This window comes from Oryza sativa, chromosome 5, assembly GCF_034140825.1.
Source record: "Oryza sativa Japonica Group chromosome 5, ASM3414082v1".
NCBI lineage: Eukaryota > Viridiplantae > Streptophyta > Magnoliopsida > Poales > Poaceae > Oryza > Oryza sativa.
In genome coordinates this window covers 16253769-16278050 of record NC_089039.1, presented here as the reverse complement: position 1 = coordinate 16278050, position 24282 = coordinate 16253769, and the positions used below count along the sequence as shown (strand labels likewise).

The window sequence follows — 24282 nt, the reverse complement described above, 5'->3', positions numbered from 1 at the left end:
TCCGTTGACGCCGTTAACTTTTAAATAAACGTTTGATAATTCGTCTTATTCATTTTTTTTACAAATATAAAAAATTTTAAGTCACGCTTAAAAAATATTTGACAATAAACCAAGTCACTCTAATATTTAAAAATATTAGTTATTTTTAATAACAAATAGTTTATACGTATCTTAAAAATCAATGACGTCATTTATTAAAAAACGAAGGGAGTAAATCACAGCAAAATATAATATGGGTGTGTTTAGTTCCTGAAAAAAGTTTGAAGTTTAAAGAAAGTTGGGAGTTTAGAAAAAAAAAGTTGAAAGTTTATATGTGTAGGAAAGTTTTTGATGTGATATGTTGTGATAGAAAGTTAGAAATAGGGGGAAAACTAAACACGGCCAGGTAAAGTAGCTAAAGAGAATGGCGTGATGGGTACTCCTCTTTCCACTTGGCACTTGGCAGGTGACCTGGCGCACACGCCGGCGTCGTAGAAGATCCCTCGGCCCTCGGCTCGCCTCATATAACTCTCGTGAGCTCCCCGGCAAGACGCCACCACCACCACAAAACCGATTCCCTACTCCGCGAATCCGTCCCCGAGAACGCGCGCGCCATGAGCGCCGCCGTAGCAGCCTCCTCGGGCGCCCCCGCCGCCGACGTCGAGAAGGGCGCCGCGGCCGCAGACGCCAACGTCGACGGCGGCGGCGCCCCGGCGGCGGCGGCGGCGTCGGGCGAGGGCGTGGTGAGCGCCGTGGTGCGGCGCTGGCGGCGGCAGGACCTCCTGGAGAAGTCCGGGTCGGCGCTCCGCGTCGCCGCGTGGGCCTTCTCCCTCCTCGCCTTCGTCGTCATGGGCGCCAACGACCACGGCGACTGGAGGCAGTTCGAGCACTACGAGGAGTACAGGTGAGCGAGCGAGCGAGCTCCCCTCTCCCGCCGCGCCATTGCCCCAAGTGCACTACCCATCCTTGATCCATTGATGGATGTCTCGCCGCCTCGGTCGTTGTGGTGCGGCGGCGGCGGCGACGGTGAATTGCTTGCGGCGGTGAACACATTTGACCGAACGGTTGGTGGGTGCTTTTTTCTCTTTGTGCAGGTACGTGGTCGCGATCGGGGTGCTCGCCTTCATCTACACGACGCTGCAGCTGGTGCGGCACGGCGTACGGCTCACCGGCGGCCAGGACCTGCAGGGCAAGGTCGCCGTACTCGTCGACTTCGCCGGAGATCAGGTCAGCGCCGCTCGCCGCACGCCTCGATTATGCGTTCCTCGGTTGCACTCTTCCTGCTGACCTCTGTTCAATTAATTGCCGTGACATCTATGCAATGCATCGAACATCTGTCGCATCATCTCGCCGTAGGAGATAAACTCAAATTTATTTAATCAATCAAAAGCATTAGCCACTTGCTTGTTTGCACAATAGGAAAACCGGATGGATACTTGGACACCGGAATGAAACTTAAATTTGTTTATCAATTATTCATCATTTGCAGAGTGTGGATTGCTCATTGGGATTCAGGTTTTATCTTTGGTGTTAAGTAAGGGAGCAATTCTTTAGTTAGGGTTTTGAGAATTAGCTCTGCTGTAGTGCTAATGCACAGCACGATCGTCCTGACAACTGTTCATGGGATGCAGTTGAGCAGAGAATTATAGCGCAAAGCTGTCATGTGCTGGCTGGAATTTTGATCCATTCCATAGGCTGATTGTTAATTAGTTGTCGTTGAAAGAGACATAATGAGTCCACATGGCATTTCCCGTAACAGTTCATTTCATACCTTACATACCTCTGCATAATAGAAGTTGTAGTACTAGGATTAGTAGTTCTCTTCCTACTAATGGTCTGATGAACATCAGCCAGCACAGATTTGTCTGGATCACAAATTGCACATTTCGATCCATATGGAAATGCAAGAAGCTGTTTGAGTCTGTTTCAAAAACCACTGACGAGCATTGAGATATTTAATTGCATGAGCCCTTGGTTTGATGATATGATATCAAGTCGATCTAAAATAATGTCAGAGTTTGTTTATGATTGATCTCATATGTTCGTGGTGACCACTGATCAGAGCTGTTTGCTTACGGAATTGAGGTTGTGGATAAAGACAAAATATGAAGTTGACAATGACCTGTATGTTATCCAAGTAGCTTCGCATCTAAGTTTCCTTCTGTCGAAATTCCAATTAAGCAAAATTAAAGACAAATGCTCTAGAGCCTTTGACTTGATAGCAGGCCGGCCATTTTAAACACTACCTGTAAGAATTAGATACGCTAAGCATGTGCATGATGGCAATACGAACCTCGGAGTATCTGAACATAATATACTATGTGCTTAATTAATTAATGTTGACAGTGACCTTTATACTATATTCGTATTTTAATAAATATTCCCTCAGTTTTAGATTCTAAAATGTTTTGCCTTTGGTCAAAGTCAAACTACTTAACTCTAAGTTTGACCAAGTTTATAGAAAAAAGTAACATAGTTAATTTTTAACACATGCTTAACCATTATCTTATTCAAAAGTTTTGAAAAAAATATATAATATATAAATTATGCTTAAAGTATTTTTAACGATAAAACAACCCACAACAAATGTATAATAATTAACTATTTTTGAAATAAAATAAATGATTAAACGTGTTGTGCATTATATATTAAAAAATGAAGCTAGTATATATACAATGCACGCTAAAACACTAATGTTTTATCGTGGTTTCGATACGCATATGGTGCTACTGCAGGTGACGGCGTACCTGCTGATGTCGGCGGTGTCGGCGGCGATCCCGATAACGAACAGGATGAGGGAAGGCGCGGACAACGTGTTCACCGACTCGTCGGCGGCGTCCATCAGCATGGCCTTCTTCGCCTTCCTCTGCCTCGCCCTCTCCGCCCTCGTCTCCGGCTTCAAGCTCGCCAAGCAGACCTACATCTGATCTGATGGGATCCATCCATGTCGATCGCCGTCGTCTGATCCTGTTATTTGTACAGCTAGTTGATTGTTGGTTTCTTCATAGTGGTGGTGATGATGTGGTATACTCGTGTGGTACATACGTACACGTACGGCTTTGTTTCTTGTTTATATTTGGGACTGGAATCGGCCGGTGGGGTTAATTTGCGTGTTTAGGGGAGGATATTGATCGATTCATTTCATTGGATGATTTGATTGTCTTGCATGTGTTTAATTAGGCGTATATATGTAATAGCAAACCGAATATTAAACTTGTACTTCATTATGTGATTATATACAACAAATTGGAGACGTCAGTGTGTGCGGTACTGTGGCCTGTGTGGGTCACACTCCCTCCCTCTCGCTCGCTCGCTGGTGCCAATTGAATATCTCTACATATGCAGATGCAGGTTACGCCACGTTTGGAATCCGGAAATGTTTTCATGTTTCCATGAACCGTTTACTATCAAATTTATGCGTATCATCCACACGGGCCTTTGTTTTTTTTTCTTTTAATCTCGTCCAGTGCCCTGTGTTAACAAAGGTGGGCCAAAAAACTATTTTTTTCCTCGCAAAAATAGTTTTTTTTCAATAAAGATATATAATGATGTCGACGTGGAAATGTGGAATTAACAACTTTTCTCATAGACGATGTAGGTCCCCGCTCTCGCCAAAATGGCCCGGCCCAAATGAGGATAGTTTGGGCCACACATTCAAGACTTTTCCTTGCTGGATTTTTTTTAACACATGCAGATAGGCAATCCAGAGAAGAAGAAAAAGAAAGTCCACCCCCAAACTATTTCACCAGATTACGTCATTTTGTTAGCGGAGAATAGGGATCTGGGTATGGGGATTGCTTGGTCCTATGCTAGCGGAGACAGGTAAGGGGCGCTATTTCAAGCTTTGGGTAGATGTGTCAGTCTGGTTCGAGAAGATCCGTCATTGTTTAAAGATAATACGAGTACATGTTTCAAGTGTAGAATTTGAATCCCGATGAATTGATTCCATAATAAGAAACATAGTAGTTGAACTACACTCATTTCACCTCTTTTTATTTCTTATTTTACACCGAGCTATTTAAAATTGGTTCGATTTACTCTGTGACAGTAATTATCTTTTTTAATCTATACATCATAGTTTGCAATAAAATTTGATAGAATTGATATATGCGTTACAATATATCTGTCAAACATTATTTTGAATTTTTTTTCCAATATTTCCTTTGATAATGATATCATCTATAATAAAAATCCCGCTTAAACCCAACTTGTATAAAGAGAAACGAGTGAACCTGTTAATAGTTTTGGTGCTTCTTTGCTACGTATAAAAATCATAATATAACTATTTTAAAATAAGCATTAAACGTGCTACTCATCTGTTTTTTTAGGGGGGGAGGATATTCTTACACATGGCTATTCATTTTGGTGTAGTTTATTTCTTAGTTTCGACATTCATGAACAACAATATGACCAAATCAGGTTAATAAAATGGTTTTGCAACCGTCACAGTATATATGGCCATTTAATTGTCGATACGGTCATTTTCCACGACACTTATATAAACCCGTACTGGTTACAGTAAACAATTTTACAATATTTGAGAAAGTAGCACTATATCATGTATCATGAGGTACCACTCACATCCAACCGTTTATTTGTTAGGGGCACAATTGGTATCAAGGCTGTAAGCAGTGCATGACTAGCCATCCTATTCATCTTTCCTCTACGTTAGCGCCACCCTCAAATCAACAGTTTCGGCGACATGCGCTAGCAGGGCCACCAACGTCGTCGACCTACTTCACTTATGCGAGCTCAAACTAAGTAATAACAACATACTCTATTTGATTAAGGGGCTCCTTTCACGCCCATGAGCGTCAGGAGGGGAAGTCACCCACACTTCCCCTGACTCTCCACATGTCCTTCCCGTCCACTCCCCCTGATTCCATTATGCACTCATCCTTTCCTCACATCCCCTCTCTATCAGTGCACGTGAGCGAGCAACGACGATGGCCTCTTGGCAAACCTCTTCCTCCTCCCCTGGCGTCCGGCGAACTGTTCCAATGGAGAAGAGGGGATGCCATCAAGCTACGGTGACGACGACACAAGTGGAGTGGGCGACGGTGATGACGACCGAACGGAGCGGGCAACGGCGACGGCCCTCCGGTAAGACCCTCCTCCTCCCTCCAGTAATAGATTAGCTCTTTCTCCACCGCCGCCACCAACCGTGCCACCGCTTGAAAGGCATCAACGTGCTGGTGTGGCCTTGTCCCGCTCACCTCCTCCCCTTCCGTGTCATCTTCACCTCGCTTTGCCTCGCTACCAACCCCATGGCTCCACCCGCCCCTTGTCCGCCATCCACTGCCGATCTGTCGCCGCCTAGGCCATCCCTCTAAATCCGATCACCCACTTCTCTCTCCCAGCACTGTCCTTCCCATCCCACCTCAAAACCCTAACCGTAACTCTAGCTTGTCACTACGCAATCCGAAACCACATGTGACTTCTCTTCCTAGCGCATGCTCTAATTAGGAATCTTGCTTGATCACTGGCTACGCAAAAAATAATTAGGAGCATTTCTACCTGGATAATAACACACTTATCATGTTGTTGCCGTCCATGGAGAATAAGCACATGAGTCAGCAGACTGCAGCCTTCGGAGTCTATAGCCATCATAGTCCAGACATGAGTGGGGGCAGAGGAGATGGTAGCTAGCGATGCTCGTGCACGAGAACGAGTGGAGGAGACGACAGGCAGCGACAGGTGGTGCTCAAGCGAAGCGGATGCAGCTATCGTGTCCATGTGCGCGTCGGAGAGGAGGAGATGGTAGCCAACGATGGCCGCTTGTGAGAAAAGTGGAGGAAACAACGGCAAGCGCCGGTGGCACTTAAGCGAAAGTGGATAAGGCAGCGGCAACTGTTGCATCCACGCTCTAGCGCGAGCAAAGGAGAAATAGTTATTGCAAAATTATAGATTTATCTTCTCACCATCAGAAATCAATCGGTACCTGCTCTTAGGGCACTCACAGTGCAGGACACTCATATGAGAGTTTCCGAGGTGCCACATAGGCTAAGACTACGGGTTTAAAATATGGGTTCTTCACAATTCAAGTGGTTCTAGGAGTAGCTTTAATTTTAGGGTAAATTGGAACCATGCCATTATAATTTTGCAAAGTTTGAGATATGTCATCGGTATCTCAATGACATGTAGGACCCACATGAGTCAATGACATGTGGGTCAGGATGGCATATCTTAAATTTTACAAAATTATAATGGCATGGTTCCAATTTTCCCTTAATTATTTTAAATTTCAGCCCCGGATACTTTTTGTTCCAATTCTTATTTTTTTTCCAATTTATTTAAAATTTACATTGGACACCCTGAAATACAGAAAACATATGAAATCCCCCTCCCCCCTCTCTCTCCCTTATCCCCTTCCTCACTCTCGGTTCCCACCATTCCATGGCGACGACCCTGCTTCTCTCCATCCACTCGCTGTTGGTGCACCACCCCTCCTCTCCTCCTCCCATGGTTGGCGGTCATCCTTCCTTGGCCGGCATGCTGACGAGCTCAGTAGCATGGAACGCAAGGACTATGAGCGAGAGACAACAAGGTCAGCGACGCGAGAGCAAGGGATGACTAGAGTTCGGTGACATGGATCTGGCGGTGGGACGAGGTCGAGGTCCTCTCCCTCTCCGGACCATATTGCTGCCGCCTCTCCCCTCTCTTAGGTGAAGACAAGGAAAAGAACAACGACAAATCGAGGCAAGTGATGGCTATCAGGAGGCGTGGGCCACGCGAGGTCCCCGGTGAGAACACTGTCGGTAGATTGGCAAGCTTCAGATCCGCCTTCAGGGTCGTCGCCGCTTCACTACCTCATCAGCATCCAATCTTTGCTTGGGTCGACGAGGTCTGCAGCGGCGTATAGCGCCCCGTCGACAACAACGGGCTCAGACAACTGCGACAGTGTAGGGGTGAAACAGTGTATATATATATATATATATAGAGAGAGAGAGAGATGATTACTCCCTCTGTCCCAAAATAAACACAGTGATGAGTTTTCATGTCTAACTTTAATAGTTTGTCTTATTTATTTTTTTAAAAAAAGCATAAGTCATGGATAAAGTAATATTCATGTTTTACAATTTAATAACAATAAAAATACTAACTATAGAATAATTTAAATAAGACGGATGATTAAAGTTTAATAGAGAAACTTATGATTGTGCTTATTTTGGGACAGATTGTGTGTTTAGTTCCTGAAAAAAATTGGAAGTTTGAAGAAAGTTGGAAGTTTGGAAAAAAAGTTAGAAGTTTATATGTGTAGGAAAGTTTTTGGATATGATGTGATGAAAAGTTGAAAGTTTGGAGTAGTTAGGGGTGAACTAAAAACAGCCGAAGTATCTTGTATAATTTGGTTGCTTGAATTTGCATCAAACACTTGCAAATGCGACTGCTACTGCTACAGCACCGCGGACCCAAATCCCAAAGTGTCAGGTCGGCCAGGGTGAGGCGTGAAGCCGCCACGCCAACGACTAGATAGACCGATAGGGATCTTTTGGAAAAGAAGGAAAACGTTAAAACAGCACACAATACCGTGGGCCTCTGCCCCTCGATCCATCCCCCCATCCACCCCGCCGCAACGGATAAGACCGACCGAAAAGACGACAGACACGTCACCCCCCCCTTCCCCTTCATCACCGGCGCACCGTACTAGTACTGCTCAGCTATATTACCATCTCTGTCATATCTCCTCCTCTATCCATATCCATATTTTCCCCTTTTCCATCCGCGAGCGAGGGAGTGAGTGAGCAATCGAGATCGAGATGGAGGTGGCGAGAGGCGGCGGGAAGCTGAACCCGTGGGCGGAGCCCTTCGTGCCGGCGGGCTGGTCGGCCACCTACTGGCGCTGCGGCGGCGTCGCTGCCGTGGAGCCGGCTGTGGCCGAGGTGGAGGACTTCTCCCCGGAGTGGTGGCGCCTCGTCGGCTCCTCCCCGGCCTTCCGCGACCGCTGGCTCCGGGACTACTCCGCGCTGGGCCTCCTCGACGACAACGACAACGGCGACGGCTACGACCTCGAGGGGTTCCTCCTCCCCGACGACCTCTTCTCCTCCACCCCTCATCTGGTGGGAGAACCGGCGGATGAGAAGGAGGGCAAGGGTTTCGGCGGCGCCGGGGGGAAGAAGGTGAAGGGCGGGTCCGCCGAGGTGGTGGCGTGGGGCATCGACAAGTGGTGGCGCGCGCACTCCTCGCCGCCGGAGGTGCCCAGGTACGCCGACAAGGCGCCCAGGAGGGTCGCCGCCGCCGCCGCTAGGGTCAACCCCCGCCCCATCCAGCAGCCGCGCTGAGCGTCCGTCTCCGCCGCCGCCCGCGTAATCATCCATCCATCCACCCATCTTGACAAACAAGCAGAAAAAAATTAGGGAAAAAAAGGTTTTGTTTTGTTATTTTCGATCTACTCCTAGCTTTTTTGCTAATCTCGTCGCGTCGTCATCGTCGTCAAGATCTGGGTTTTGGTCAGGATCTATGGAGCTGCGAGAGATCTCCCCTGTGTTGTGTACAGAATCATGTAAAAAAAATGCTGATGTAATAAAGATTGCAGCGAGAGATTTCGCAGCTGCTGCCTTGTAATTTCCGAGATATGGATACAGTTCCCCTTTCGTGTCTGAGCTGTGATTTTTCATTATCCGTTTGCCTTTCTGATTAGCACTAGCTTTGGTGCGATTTGCCACCCTCAGATAAGGAAGAGAGACTGAACTCTGAACAAGTGCAGCCTAGGGGGTATGACGGACAGAAGCCCAGACATTGTTCCTGTAAGGAAAAATTATACTTTTGACTCTACTCCTTTAACCATTAAAACCGATGCAAATTATATTCTTGGGCGGTTTTAAAAGCGGTTTTGGCAGAGGTGGTGTTGTTGACCAGTTTTCGTCCCGCGTGTCGTCGATGTGTCGCTTATCTGGCACTTTTAATAAAAAAAATTGTAGGACCGACATGTCATTAAAAAAAAGAAAATAGTGGGACCCACGGACATGTGGGCCGTCATCCTCACCTCTCCCCCGGTCCCCCCTCTCTCTCTTTCATCTTTTCCACTCCTCTCACCTTCCATCAGTAGAAGCGGGGCGGCACGACGTCAACGACACACGGGGGAGCTCGCCGGCCGTCCACGCTCGGGGGAGGAGCCCGCCGGCAGTCCCGCGAGCTCGCCGGCCGTCCGTGCGCAGGGGGAGGAGCTCACCGGCGTCCGCGCACGGGGGAGGAGCCCGCCGGCCGTCCGCCTGCCGGGTGAGGAGCTCACGGGCGTCCGTGCGCGGGGGAGGAGCTCGCTGGCCGTCCGCCTGCCGGGTGAGGAGCTCGTCGGCCGTCCATGCGCGGGGGAGGATGTTGGAAATATAGTCATTAATCGGCATATTTTAATCCAAGAAAATGAAACAATGATCATGGCATAAGCAGTGTAGCGTGATCTTAACATAACCAGTAGCATACTATGCGCATCATGAATGCCAGGAACAGGAACATACCAGTAACACGATAACATGCTAGAGGCATCATGTAGAACAGGAACAAAACATAGCGCACATAGTATAGCGCTAACAATGGGAACAGTAATAGCGCTAACAGCAGTAGCAGGAGGAGAAGATTATACCCCAAGAATGGCCCTCCGCTGGATGGTGAGGCAGAATTGCCTCCGTTGTTGTAGTCATTCACGGCACCTCCTCCTGGCGCACCAGCTCCGGATCCAGATCCAGCTCCTGTCGGCGACGGCGTACCACCTCTGCCAGCAGTGGCGGCAGCAACTCCAGACATGGCGATGAGCAGTCGTGCGGGAGGCACTCCCCAAAAACCTGATCACCCGCCTACCCGGTGCAGATCTCAGGCGAAGGTGTGGTTTCGGAGGCACTACTCCTTCCAATCTCTCGTGCGCGCAAGAGATCAGAAGCGGAGAAGCGAGAGCAACTCAGGCGCGGAGAAGGAGAAACTAACACCGGGAAAGAAGCGAAGAAGTCGGATCGGACTCGCGGCCTCCTTATCTATCAGGAGAAAGAACGTGGACGCGCTGTTGCGGAGGGAATCGTGGGAACGTGGGTTAGTGGCTGCAAAAGGATAGCGACGTGACGTACGCACGCCGCCAGCCACGCCTCGCCCTCGCCCACGGCCACGGCCCGGCCCGGCCCGGCGCGCGCGCGCGCGTGTGGCATTCCGACCCCCACCTCAACTGGTCAACAGGGAGCCTCTAATAACTCCCTATTTAGGTTGAGATATTTCTCGTTTAAATCCTGAGGTGGTATTATTATCCTCAACATTTATTATGGGCCTTTGAGATTTAATATTATAAATTGGGCCTAGCCCAATTATTCTAACAATCCCCACCAAATTTCAAGGCTCATAAGAAATGTTCCCAATGTTGTGCCTGTTTGATATACCAGGGTTTTGGTGGAGACTGTTAAGTTGAACTTCCACCTAGAAAATGAGCTACATCAGACCACAACTGAACAATGGACTATGCCTTGAATTGTAAGTTTTGTGTGATCAGGTTTCACTCAGAACCTTGACTGGTACTGGGCTGCCGTTCGCATCCCCTCTGTTTGGAGCATGTAAGTCAAACTCCAGGCCTTTCATGAGTATCTAGAGATTGCCCAAACCTCATAGACTGTGACTAGCAGTCGAACTCATATAGGTGTGTTCCTTCTGAGATGTTCTGCAGGTCAACATCTCTGCTTGGAAAAGCCACTCGAATCACATTAAGACATAAGCCATCCTACCATGCAGGAAAGAAGAGAAGCACATCATGAAAATGAGCCCTTTTCAAGGGTCTCTTCTCTCAGTCACACAATAGTTTGTTTCACCATCCAAATTCACGGGATCTCCGATCACAATGGACAGGTTTCCACTATTATGCAACCTTAGGTGGGTATCAAGCCCATTTCCCTCGATGCACTGTCTATCACATTACGTGGTAGCCCCTTGGTAAACTGATCTGCCAGATTTCTAGCCGTTTGGACATAGTCCAATGCTATCACTCCGGAGTTTTTCTGCTTTCTGACAGATTTCAGTCTTCTCTTGATGTGTCTAGATGACTTCATGTTGTCCTTTGAACTGTTCACTTTAATAATCACTGTTTGATTATCGCAGTTCATTAGGATAGCTGGCACTACTTTTTCAACCACCGGCAAATCCATCAGGAGTTCACGAAGCCACTCGGCCTCAACTGTCGCAGTATCTAGTGCTGTAAGTTCTGCTTCCATTGTTGACCTCGTTAAGATGGTCTGCTTGCAAGACTTCCAGGAAACAGCGCCACCTCCAAGTGTGAATGCATATTCACTTGTGGCTTTTATCTCATCAGCATCAGATATCCAGTTTGAGTCACTATACCCTTCTAATACTTTTGGATACCCGGTATAGTGAATTCCATAGCTCATAGTGCCCTTTAGATAGCGCATTACTCTTTTCAGAGCCTGCCAATGATCATCTTCCGGATTTGAGACAAACCGGCTCAGCTTGCTTACAGCAAATGAGATGTCAGGCCTCGTTGCGCTAGCCAAGTACATCAATGAACCAATGATTTGAGAGTATCTCAGTTGATCCCTTGCTATTCTTTGGTTTTTCCTTAATAGCACGCTGGGATCATAAGGAGTAGGAACTGGCTTGCAGTCACTATATCCAAAGCGACTCAAAACCTTGTCCACATAGTGGGATTACACAAGTGTAATCCCACCCTCATCTCCTCTTTGTAGTTTGATGTTAAGAATAACATCAGCCTCTCCCAAATCCTTCATTTCAAAACTCTTGGACAGATAGTCTTTGACCTCCTCAATCACATTAAGGCTGGTCCCAAAGATCAGTATGTCATCGACATATAAGCACAAGATCACCCCTTCTCCCCCACCATAGCGATAGTATACACATTTGTCAGCTTCGTTCACAACAAAGCCTGCAGATGTAAGCGTGGTGTCAAACTTCTCATGCCATTGCTTAGGTGCTTGCTTGAGGCCATACAAGGATTTCAATAGTTTACACATCATTCCCTCCTGACCTTCTAGTACATACCCGTCTGGTTGATCCATATAGATCTCCTCCTCCAGCTCTCCGTTTAGGAAAGCTGTCTTAACGTCCATCTGATGGACGAGAAGACCATGAGAGGCTGCCAGAGCAAGTAGTACTCGAATCGTGGTCAAGCGAGCAACTGGTGAGTATGTGTCGAAGAAGTCCTCGCCTTCCTTTTGGGTATAACCCTTGGCTACAAGCCTTACCTTGTACTTTTCGATTGTACCATCAGGCCTAAGCTTTTTCTTGAAAACCCATTTGCATCCTACGGGCTTGCACCCATATGGACACTCAACGACTTCCCAAGTACCATTAGACATAATCGAGTCCATTTCACTGCGTACTGCTTCCTTCCAGTAGTCAGCGTCAGGAGATGAATATGCCTCTTCTATGGTTCTTGGGGTGTCATCCACGAGGTATACAATGTAGTCATCTCCAAAGGATTTTGCAACCCTTTGTCTCTTACTCTTGCGAGTATCTACAATGTTGTCCTCCTCAGGATTTTCCTCAGGCGTTTGATCATCGTGTTCTATCGGTGCAAAGTGCTCATGGGGCATGACAGTTTCTTTACTAGAAGTGCTAGGTGTATATTTCATAGGAAATTCATTCTCAAAGAATGTAGCATCTCTGGACTCAAGAATTGTACCAGCATGCATGTCGGGTACTCCAGAGTTTACTATTAAGAATCTATAACCCACACTGTGGATAGCATAACCAAGAAACACACAATCAACAGTTTTTGGTCCAAGTTTCCGCTTTTTGGCTATAGGTACATTTACCTTGGCCAAACAGCCCCATGTTCGTAGGTATGAGAGATTTAATTTCTTCCTTTCCCATTCCTCGAATGGTGTTACTTCCTTATGCTTCATTGGAATTTTATTCAGGACATGACACGCAGTCAAAACTGCCTCACCCCACCATTCCTTGGAAAGCCCCGCAGTATCTAACATGGCATTCACCATCTCAGTTAGAGTACGGTTCTTTCTTTCGGCCACCCCATTTGATTGGGGTGAATAGGGAGGCGTCATCTCATGAATAATTCCAAACTCTTCGCAAAAGGATGCAAACTCATTGGAAAAATACTCCCCACCTCTATCAGACCTCAACCGTTTGATTTTCCTTTCAAGTTGGTTTTCTACCTCAGCTTTATAGATTTTAAAGTAATGCAATGCCTCATCCTTTGTTTTCAATAGATACACATAGCAAAATCTAGTGCAATCATCTATCAGTGTCATGAAATATTTCTTTCCCCCTTTAGTCAACACGCCGTTCATTTCGCACAAATCGGAATAAACAAGTTCTAGAGGTGCCAAATTCCTCGCCTCAGATGCCTTGTGAGGCTTGCGAGGTTGTTTCGATTGAACACAAGTATGGCACTTGGAACCTTTGACCAAAGTGAATTTTGGAATTAAACTCATGTTAGCTAAGCGCGTCATACAACCGAAATTCACATGACAGAGTCGCGAATGCCACATATTAGACTCATCATTCTCGCTAATATGGTTCACAGCATTATGATTATTACACATGTCATTCAAAGAAAAGCGGAACAAGCCTCCGCTGTCATAACCTTTTCCAACAAAAGTCCCATATTTAGATACGACAGATTTATTGGACTCAAACACAAGTCTAAAACCTTCTCTACACAATAGAGAGCCGCTAACTAGATTCTTCTTTATTGAAGGGACATGCTGCACGTTCTTCAGCTGCACGGTCTTTCCCGAAGTAAACTTCAGATCGACCGTACCAACACCATGAACAGCCGCAAGCGACCCGTTTCCCATCAACAAGGAGGAACCTCTCCCGACCTGATAAGAAGAAAACAGAGAAATGTCAGCACATACATGAATATTAGCACCAGTATCCACCCACCAATCAGGTGAATGAAAAACAGAGAGAACTGTAGGTAATATTTTACCATACCCCGATGTTCCTCCGCCCTCGCTAATGATCATGTTGGCAGACTTCCTGTCTTTGCGCTCAGGACAGTCCTTGGCCCAATGCCCAGACTTGCCACACACAAAGCAGTCTCCCTTTGCCTTTCCCTTGCCTTTCTTCTTAAAATTGGTTGCAGCCTTGGGTTTGACATCAGGCTTGACTTTCTTGTTGTTGTGGGATGCATGAGGGTTCTTCTGTACCATATTGGCACTAGAACCTCCCTCAACCTTTTTGCCCCGGACATCCTTTGCCCTCGCCTTCTCCTCAACACCCAAAGAGCCAATGAGATCAGGAACACTGAACTCTTGTCTCTTGTGCTTTAGAGAAGTGGCAAAGTCCGACTAAGAAGGTGGTAGTTTGGCAATAATACCACCCGCCACAAACTTGTCCGGCAACTCACAGTTGTTGTTCTCAAGTTCCTTAGCCAGCATCTGAATCTCATGAGCTTGTTCTACTACAGAACGGTCATCGACCATCTTGTAGTCATAGAACTGCTTCATGACATACAGCTCACTGCCGGCGTCAGAAACTCCGAACTTGGCCTCAAGTGCATCCCACATATCCTTCCCAGAAGGCATGTGCATGTACACGTCCACTATGTTGTCAGCGAGTACACTGATCAATGCTCCACGGAACAGGCAATCCGAAGCCTCGAACTTAGCCTCTTCCTCAGGAGAAAGAGGTGGTTCACTTCGTTTGCCCCGTGAAACATAGAAGCACTGCATCGCTGTCAACCACAATAGTGCACGTGCTTTCCATCTCTTATAGTTTGAACCATCAAAAGCATGTGGTTTCAGTGCAGCAGCAAAGCCAACTACCGAAAATGACCTATCAGGTTTTTGGATTGTTGGAAATATAGTCATTAATCGGCATATTTTAATCCAAGAAAATGAAACAATGATCATGGCATAAGCAGTGTAGGGCGATCTTAACATAACCAGTAGCATACTATGCGCATCATGAATGTCAGAAACAGGAACATACCAGTAACGCGATAACATGCTAGAGGCATCATGTAGAACAGGAACAAGAACATAGCGCACATAGTATAGCGCTAACAATGGGAACAGGAATAGCGCTAACAGCAGTAGCAGGAGGAGAAGATTATACCCCGAGAATGGCCCTCCGCTGGATGGTGAGGCAGAATTGCCTCCGTTGTTGTAGTCGTTCACGGCACCTCCTCCTGGCGCACCAGCTCTGGATCCAGATCCAGCTCCTGTCGGCGACGGCGTACCACCTCCGCCAGCAGTGGCGGCAGCAACTCCAGACATGGCGATGAGCAGTCGTGCGGGAGGCACTCCCCAAAAACCTGATCACCCGCCTACCCGGTGCAGATCTCAGGCGAAGGTGTGGTTTCGGAGGCACTACTCCTTCCAATCTCTCGTGCGCGCAAGAGATCAGAAGCGGGGAAGCGAGAGCAACTCAGGCGCGGAGAAGGAGAAACTAACACCGGGAAAGAAGCGAAGAAGTCGGATCGGACTCACGGCCTCCTTATCTATCAGGAGAAAGAACGTGGACGCGCTGTTGCGGAGGGAATCGTGGGAACGTGGGTTAGTGGCTGCAAAAGGATAGCGACGTGACGAACGCACGCCGCCCTCGCTCACGGCCACGGCCCGGCCCGGCGCGCGCGCGCGCGTGTGGCATTCCGACCCCCACCTCAACTGGTCAACAGGGAGCCTCTAATAACTCCCTATTTAGGTTGAGATATTTCTCGCTTAAATCCTGAGGTGGTATTATTATCCTCAACATTTATTATGGGCCTTTGAGATTTAATATTATAAATTGGGCCTAGCCCAATTATTCTAACAGAGGAGCCCGGTGGCCGTCCCGCGAGCTCGCCGGCGTCCGCGCGCGGGGGAGGAGCTCGCCTGCTGTCCGCGCGCCGGGGAGGAGCTCGCCAGCGTCGGTGCGCGGGTCTCGCCTGCCGTCCGCACGCCGAGGGAGGAGCTCGCCGGCCGTCCACACGCCTGGGGAGGAGCTCGCCGACCGTTCCGCGCGCGGGGGTGGAGCTCGTCGGCGTCTGCTCGCGGGGGTGGAGCTCGCCGGCCGTTCGCCTACCGGGGCAGGAGCTAGCCGTGCTTTAATTTGGGCATACGTATATTTCAATCGATCGATGCATATGCATGCTTGCATATGCTTTCACTGTTCTGGATATGGTTTCAGTCTTTCAGATAAGATAAGTCCTCCTCCCTCCCCTGCCTGTGGCTTCGGGGAGGAGCTCGTGCTTCGTGCTTCCGCCGGCTGATGGAAGGTGAGAGAGGAAAAAATGTGAGAGAGGGAGGGAGGGAGGGGGGAGATGATGATGAAATGTGGGGCCCACATGTGGTCCAACAATTTTTTTTTACGCTAATGCCACGTAAGCGACACGTCGACGACACGCGGGACAAAGATCGGGTCGACACCGTCACGTGGACACCATGTCAGTCAAAACCGCTTCCAAAACCACCCAGGGATATAGTTTGCATGGTTTTGATAGTTGGAGGAGAGATATACCCGGTTTTGTGGTTGGAGATCATGAATCATACTCGGGTCATAGTTGAGGGAGAAAGTATACTTTTTCCTTCCTGTAAAAGGGTGGAAGCCCAACATAGGCCATCATTGCTGATATGCTCGGTAGTTGTGGCCCAACCTGGCACTGCCCAACTGACAGAGCCCTTTGTTGATTCATGTTGGGTCGGCTGCAGGATGGAGCCCATTTATTTGTTAAGCCTCGATCATTTTAATTAAGCCGTGTTCTTCCCTTAGCAAGCTGAAGAACACAGCCGATCGGATCGCTAGTTGGCGCGTATGCACGCTGTCCATGGCGAGGCGCCTTAATGCCCCGCCGGGATGAAAACGGAGCGGTTTCCGTCCGCTCCGGAGAAAATCAAATACGGATAACTTTCGAAGCGAATATTTTAGATACGAGAAAAATAAATACGGATAGCTTCGAAGCGGATATTTTGGATACATATATTTTTTTCTGGATACAAATACGAATATAATATTGGGAGTAACGACGGATACGAATATCTGGTGAATCTGCTCCTTGGATTTCAGGAAACCCGTCTACTTAAACGCTTAAACGCTTCCAGTTATCTTGGTAAGAATATTATATCTGTACTTCCATAGCCAATAAGAAGGGAATCGAAAGTAGATAGGGACTCCCAGGATAGCCTGAGATCAAAACCTAAATGTGCCAGGGGTTGATCCCGCAACTCAGGGATGCAATCTGATTGATACGCTATTCGGATATTTACTGAATCTATAAGTCATACCCCATTTCTTTTCAACTTCGCGATCTTTTATATCGATTAGATTTAAATAGTAGTATATTTTTTAACACTAGTCTATACTGTTAATATTATTTAAAATTTTAAAATATTTTATAAATCATATCATATTTTATATAAAATGAGCTAATTATATATGATGATATTTGTTTGTGGTTTTTGTGTTTTAAGAAAAAAAATTGTTTTCATATTTGTGTCTGATCATATTCGATGCTTATTCGTATTTGTTTTCGTATCCAAGCTATTTGTATTCATTTTCGCATCCGACGAAAGATATGAAAATGAATATGGTAGTGAGCATTATCCGTCCGTATCTGCTCCATTTTCATCCCTACGCCACTACGCGCAACTCTAGCCGTCGTATCTCACTGTGTTGTCGGACTCCGATTTAGAAATTGCTTCGGGTCTTTAAGGCAGCTGAAATGTAAGCACTGATCACTGTAGCAATAAGAATAGGGGGCTTGGCATCATGATCAATTCCACCTCCATGTTTCAACTCCACTTCCATCTTGATCAGTTGCATCTTTGAATGAGATGCGCTTAATAGTGTAGTGCTCAATCTCCAGCACGCTCACCATTTCTTCTTAAAAAATATTTGGAGAGACTTATCTCCCTTCAAATCTCAAAAAACAGTTGCACCTTCGAAAAAAGAATTTCTAACCATAAATTTCAGAATTTAGAACAAGTACTAAAGTTTCAAATTTGAGAACAAATGCTAGTATGATTTTAGAATTTAGAACAAGCACTAGTACAGTCTCAGCTTTCAGAACAAGGGCAGGGAGGAAATCAATGTTGGAGGACAAATGTACTCTAGATAAATCGTCTCTACTAGGAAAGCAAAACTACTGAGTCAACAAATCATAGTTTTCAGTATTGCATTAGGGAGGTAAACATCAATTCTGAATTTTTGAGACATTGAATCCCCACATGTTCAAACTTCAAAGCATGGCACTTTTGGGTATTTTGTCTGCTCTTTTCCACAGTGAGGGAGCTAAAGCAAAGAATGGGAACCAGATAGAGAGATGCATAGGACAATGCTTGAATAATCTTAGATAATTGGAAGCCAGCTGAACTAGTGAGTTAACAATTTTAAGATATTCAGTGCTGCAACAGGAGGTAAAACCAAGTCTGAACATTCAGAGATCCAGCTCTCTGTGCATATTTATCTGAACTCTGTTCTTTCTGTTTCTGGGGTTTGATACCAAAGTTAATACTATGAATTTGGCACAATATATTCATTTTTGTCTCTTTTTCATGCTATATGTGTTTTTTGTATTCATGTTGGACTGCTCGGCATTATCCAGCCTAGCCCAGTACGTCAGCCAGACCTACCAAGCAACGCAGTGACTCGCGTGAACGATGCAGCCGCGAATGACCCCGGGCGCCACCCGGCCGTCTCACCGTCGACCACAGTAAGGTGAGCTGCTTCGCCAGCTACTCCCTTTCGCTTTGGCCCAAAGCCCCAAAGAGAGCCCGATTGCAACGCCAGCGCCGCCCTAATCAGTGCGCCGCGCGCGCTGTGTATGTGCACGATTGCAAGTGCCAAGGGCAGGCAGACCACCCCGGCATCTCTGGCCGCCGCAGCCAGGCAACACGCTATTGCTGGCGAGTTCTCGCTTGCTTTGACCCGACAACAGCCACGACCCGACGACCGCAACGGCGCAACCACACGCTCCGTCCCGACGCAGAAATCACAACAGAACACAACACACAAGACAAACGGTTTCTTTATCGGAATCAAGTATTGCAAGTTCAAGAACAAAGCAATGCTAATCTTTTTATCATTAGATAATAATGATTGAATGAATACATCAATGCCAATGATAAATAACATCTACGTCTACAACTAACAGGACCAACTAATTAGCTTCAGTTACATGTTCAACTACAACAATCACAAAGCCAAGCCGATCGATTTGAACAAAAATATTCGACTCGCTTAATCGCTTTGGCGCCCGCATCGATCGCGTCCACCCTTCTTCATGCCGATGGCGTCACTTGTTCTTCTTGCACAGGCGCTCGTGCAGCACCCCGCGACAATCCTCGTCGATCTTCTCCCGGACGGCGCCTGGCATCGGCACTCTCTCCGTCCACAATCCAGGGCCCTGGTACGCCTGCCGGCACAGCGTGTGGGCCACCGAGTTCCCCTCTCGATATATGTGCCGCACCTCGAACTCGGTGAAGCGGCGGAGCAGGGAGAGGATCTCGTCGTGCATGGCCGCCGGGATCCTCGTCTGCGTCTCCTCGCCGCGCAGCAGCTGGACCAGCACCAGGTCGTCGCCCTCCACGACGATCCGCTCCACGAAGCACTTCAACGCAAGCTTCAGTCCCTTGATCAGCGCGCGGGCCTCCACCACCCCGACGGTCCAGTGCTCCGTGGTCTCGGCGAAGGCCAGCACGACGCCGCCGTCGCAGCCGCGGATGACGCCGCCGATGCTCGCTCGCCGGGAGCCATCGTTAAACACGCTGCCGTCGAAGTTGAGTTTGCACCACCCAACCGGCGGCGGCGCCCACCTGATGCGCAGCCGGGTCGGATGGAACAGCGGCGAGGACGGGGACAGCGCCGTGGAGCAGCGGGGAGCAGCCGGCGGCGGCGGGAGAAAGAACGGAGGCGACGGGAGCAGGAGGGATGGAGGCGTGCAGTGGAGGAAAGCCATGGCACAGAATGCAGCGAGCGAACAGAGAGAATGATTTGCCGCCGACGAGCCGAGCGAGACGCTAGTTATCGTCGGCCGGTGGGTCGGGTTCGAAGCGGAGTCCGAGTCCGAGTTGGAGTCGACGATACCGCAGTGCGACTTCGAATCGAATTCGGAGACGACGCGACAGGGCGCGCGCTTTGTCGAATCGTCGTATGGGCCAAGTCACAGTCACGATCCGGCCCAGATAAAATAGACCCGCAAGTTGGACAAAATACAGATCGGCCCATGTAAAATAGGCAAGTCTGGCCCAAAAACAATGGAGCCCGCTCGTATCAGAAACAGGCCGGCCTAACACCTTTCTGGGCATCTGGCCCAAGGTACGAAGCGGCCTGGAGCCCGGGAGCGAACGTTGTTAGTAGGAATAAGTTCACCTGCTATCCCTCAACTTTACACTGAGTTTTTTTTTTACATCTCTTATCCTCACTACTAGAAATCTTCACCTATAAAGTATACAGCACCGTCTAATTTAGGTCCCATGGCAGTATAGATGTCTGGTTTCGCTAACGTCGTATCCTAGTCAGCACAAATAAAATAAAATAAAAATGTGGGGAGGCGACCGGCGGAGCATTCAAAAAATAAAATTACTTCTGACATGCTGACACATTCAAAAATCCAAAAATTACGGTCGAGTTTAGTTCCAAACTTTTTCTTCAAACTTCCAACTTTTCTATCACATCAAAACTTTCCTACACACACAAACTTCCAACTTTTCCGTCACATCCTTCCAATTTCAACCAAACTTCTAATTTTGACGTGAACTAAACACACTCTACTACTCTTTCTCACATGAGCATCTTTGGCTGTATTTAGTTTCCTTCAAACTTCCAAAAATTCCGTCACATCAAATGTTTGGACACATGCATGTAGCATTAAATGTGGACAAAAAGAAAAAATCAATTGCACAATTTGCATATAAATTACGAGATGAATCTTTTGAGCCTAATTACGCCATGATTTGACAATGTGGTGCTACGGTAAACATTTGCTAATGACGGATTAATTAGGCTTAATAAATTCGTCTCGCAGTTTACAGGCAGAATATGTAATTTGTTTTGTTATTAGTCTACGTTTAATACTTTAAATGTGTGTCCGTATATTTCAAAAAAAAAATTAGCTGTGGAACTAAACATGGTCTTTAATAGACAAGACATGGTAAAGAACATAAAAAAATAAACCATCAATTGAAATACAGTGCTAGACCAAAATCAGAACTAGAGCAAGTTCAGAATAGACAACTTAACTTCAGTCACTTGCCAATTTAAATTCAGTAAAATTAACTAGGGACAAATCAATTGTATTCAGGTTATACTTATAACTCGAAAAAGTTGAGAAATTGAACTATAGTACTCCATCTGAAAAAAAAATGTAATGATTCATGGACTGTTACTCTGAACCTGCTTGCCTGTCTCTGTAATCCAAGATAAACAAGGTAGCATGCCTGCTACTCTGAACTTTGTTGAGTCAGCTAGCATCAGGAACATTGGCAACTAACGATGACAACTTAACAACAGTAATATCAACTAGAGCAACAAATTATACTCAGATTATATTCATAACTTCAATCGCTCAGAACTTGAACAACATTACTCCTAAAAGTTAAGTACTCATTCTAACTAGAGTTTCAGCTTAACTTATGCACAAAATCTGTAACCACTGTAGCAACCAGACAATAACTCTAGCCTCATCCCGATCAGTTGCACCTTCTAGAAAACAAAATGGTTAATAATCAATTTCAGAACAAGTGCTAGTACAATTTCAGAATTTAGAACAAACTTTCAAATTTCAGAACAAGCACTGGTGCAGTCTCAGATTTCAGATTTAAGAATAGAGTTGCCATGATCAAATGACCAAAATTATGATAATTATCTCTAGAACCATGGAATCTATGACTTTGACTTTCAACACACCTTGTCATCGCTGAAAGGGCTAGTGTACGATGAGGATAAACAACAGCAAGATAATATAAAATTAGAGGCTTATAAGGTGACGGGCAAATGAAACTTGATTTGTAGGGCATCTCCATCCATGCAATATTACACTGATGCATCTTTGCTTTTGAAAAGAACAGCTGAGGGAACCATCTGCACACGATGCCAAACACTGTGCTTTCTATTTAGAAAAAAAATTGAACTTCAATTTCCTGGAGGACGAATTGTTGTTCCTCTGAATAAATCAATAAGCTTACACAAATCTTTTTGCATTAGCATCATAGATAAATTATAAAAAAAATCAAAAAATTAAGAGATCAAGAGGTGAATCTCTATCGCCTTGTCCCTTAAAAATTGATCGAAGTTGTGGTCTCTTGATACTACTGTACATACCAAATTTTGGATTCTACCACTTCTGCCAAATTTATTCATCAGTCAAACACTAGAAGAGATCACTTTTTACTCTTCCTGATGGGGCAGATTCTCACATGAACAATTCAGAACTGGACAACTTAACTTCAGTTACTTGCCAATTTCAATTCAATAAAATCAACTAGTGAAAACCAATTATATTCAGATTACATTCATAACTTGAAAGTTAAGAACTGGAACTACATTACTCCATCTGAAACTAAAGTGCTCAAACTGAATTATACAAATTCTTAAGTACTGTAGCAATTAGACAAAATTTGGTTAATTCATGTACTTGTAAAACTATCTATCTTTTAGGGAAAAGTATCTGTCTGAATATTCATTCATGTACTCCTTGTATAACTTTGTTTTGGAGAAAAATATCTGACCATTCATGGACTGGTACTATAAATTGCCAGCTTGCCTGCCTCTGTAAACCAAGATAAACAAGATAGGTAGCATGACTGCTACTCTGAAGTAGGGACAGTTTATTGGAAACAAACGGTGACAACTTCCTAGAACAGTAAAATCAAATAGAGAAAAACCAAATTATACTAATATATCCATAACTCCAAAAGTTGAGAACTTGAACTAACAATACTGCAGTACTCATTTTGAACTAGAGTTTCAGCTTAACTTCTGCACAAAATCTGTAACCACTGTAGCAATCAGACAATACCTCTAGCCTCATCTTGATCAGTTGCACCTTCTAGAAAACAAAATGGCTAACCATCAATTTCAGAACAAGTGCTAGTAAAATTTCATATTTTAGAACAAGCACTTGTACAGTCTCAGATTTCAGATTTAAGAATAAAAGATTCAGATTTCAGAACAAGTGCTAATACAATTTCATATTTCAAAACAAGGATCTAAGATATACCGTGTTCAAGAACAATGGAACCAGAAGAATTAGCAATTCCTCCCTCTCCTTGTTCATCTCCATGGGTTACTTCCACTGGCGCATCACCTTGTTCATCTCCAGCTATGACAGCAAAAAAGAAAACTAGAAAAGCAAGGTGGATTCAAATTCACTGCATAATCTATGCAACCCATGCTTACCTTCATTTCGATGGAGGAATAGTGGCACCATTGATGGTAAAACCAGCATGAAACTACAAGTATCTGCTCTAGTGCTGATCCAGTGCCCGTCTTGCTGTGCGCCACAGTGTCAGTTTGAGCAAACCTCTTTGCCACACCACGTTGAGTCTGGACGGCACCGAGCACGCTACCGCTGCAACCAGAGATCCCTCTGAGATGCTTCGACAGCTGATCCCTCTGCGCTCCCTTTAGCTTTTCGCCTTAGTAGCGCTATTGCAAAGCCAGCACCACCGTAATTGGCGCCCCTCGCTTTGTGTGAACGACTGCCAAGGGCAGACAAACCTAGCGCTGCGGCCTGACTTCACCGTAATCGCCGCACACTGAGTCGAGCCCCACTACGACACTGGAAGGCCGTTCATTCATAGGTCCCAAAACAGTGTCAAATGAATGAATAAGCACAGTATACTCGCTTAGGCAATACAGCAAACACCTCCCGTGCACCCAAACTCAATGGAGATGAGGACGCATCCCTAGATGGCAAGATGGTGCATGGGCAGAGAGGAGCAGAATGCGGCGACAGATAATTGGCCGGCGGCAAGAGCAGGAGCACGATCAAGGAAGAGATCGACGCAATAAACCAAGAAACAGAAGAGAGGAAAACCGCCGTGGTGGCATCTTTGCACGCCGCAGAGCCAACGCGCGGTCGCCACAAAATCCAATCCCCAACTGCTCTCACCTGACAACACCAAACACGACCGCATCCACGACAACCGCAACTCACACGCACAGCTCACAACACAGCACACCCCAAGGATGAAGGAGGAGGGAGACGAGTGTTCTGTTCTTGATCGATCCCCCCCTTGGTGTATGCGCTGCAGCCGAGCCGAGTGGGCCTAGGGCCAGCCCAGTAATCCGCATACAGGCCCAACTTCCATGGCAGCAAGATCCGAGAGAGCACACCACTGCATTGACAACGTCGACGACCACAAGCTCGCAGTCGCAGCTCACACGCACAAGTCACAGCAAGGAAAAGACCAC

General features: G+C 46.4%; 2 protein-coding genes and 1 long non-coding RNA gene across 4 annotated transcripts; 2 read left to right on the top strand and 1 right to left on the bottom strand.

The window, feature by feature from the left end:
* The first annotated feature begins 534 nt into the window (after nucleotides 1-534).
* On the top strand, nucleotides 535-3229 carry LOC4338478 (CASP-like protein 4B4). Its single transcript, NM_001420373.1, has 3 exons — nucleotides 535-883; nucleotides 1074-1206; nucleotides 2715-3229. Exons 1-3 carry the CDS (start codon nucleotides 594-596, stop codon nucleotides 2904-2906), a joined length of 615 nt encoding a protein of 204 aa, NP_001407302.1. The 5' UTR covers nucleotides 535-593; the 3' UTR covers nucleotides 2907-3229.
* Nucleotides 3230-7673: 4444 nt separating this feature from the next.
* Nucleotides 7674-8579, top strand: LOC4338477 (protein EARLY RESPONSIVE TO DEHYDRATION 15). Its single transcript, XM_015785086.3, has one exon. It carries the CDS (start codon nucleotides 7740-7742, stop codon nucleotides 8259-8261), a length of 522 nt encoding a protein of 173 aa, XP_015640572.1. The 5' UTR covers nucleotides 7674-7739; the 3' UTR covers nucleotides 8262-8579.
* Nucleotides 8580-22349: 13770 nt separating this feature from the next.
* On the bottom strand, nucleotides 22350-24282 carry LOC112938968 (uncharacterized). 2 transcript variants are annotated; one of them, XR_010741274.1, is made up of 3 exons: nucleotides 23266-24282; nucleotides 23087-23209; nucleotides 22350-22915 (listed from the first exon to the last, which is right to left on the bottom strand). It is a non-coding gene; the product is annotated as an uncharacterized lncRNA (long non-coding RNA). The 2 variants fall into 2 exon arrangements; XR_003242240.2 differs by lacking the exon at nucleotides 23266-24282 and having other exon boundaries at nucleotides 22605-22915; nucleotides 23087-23237.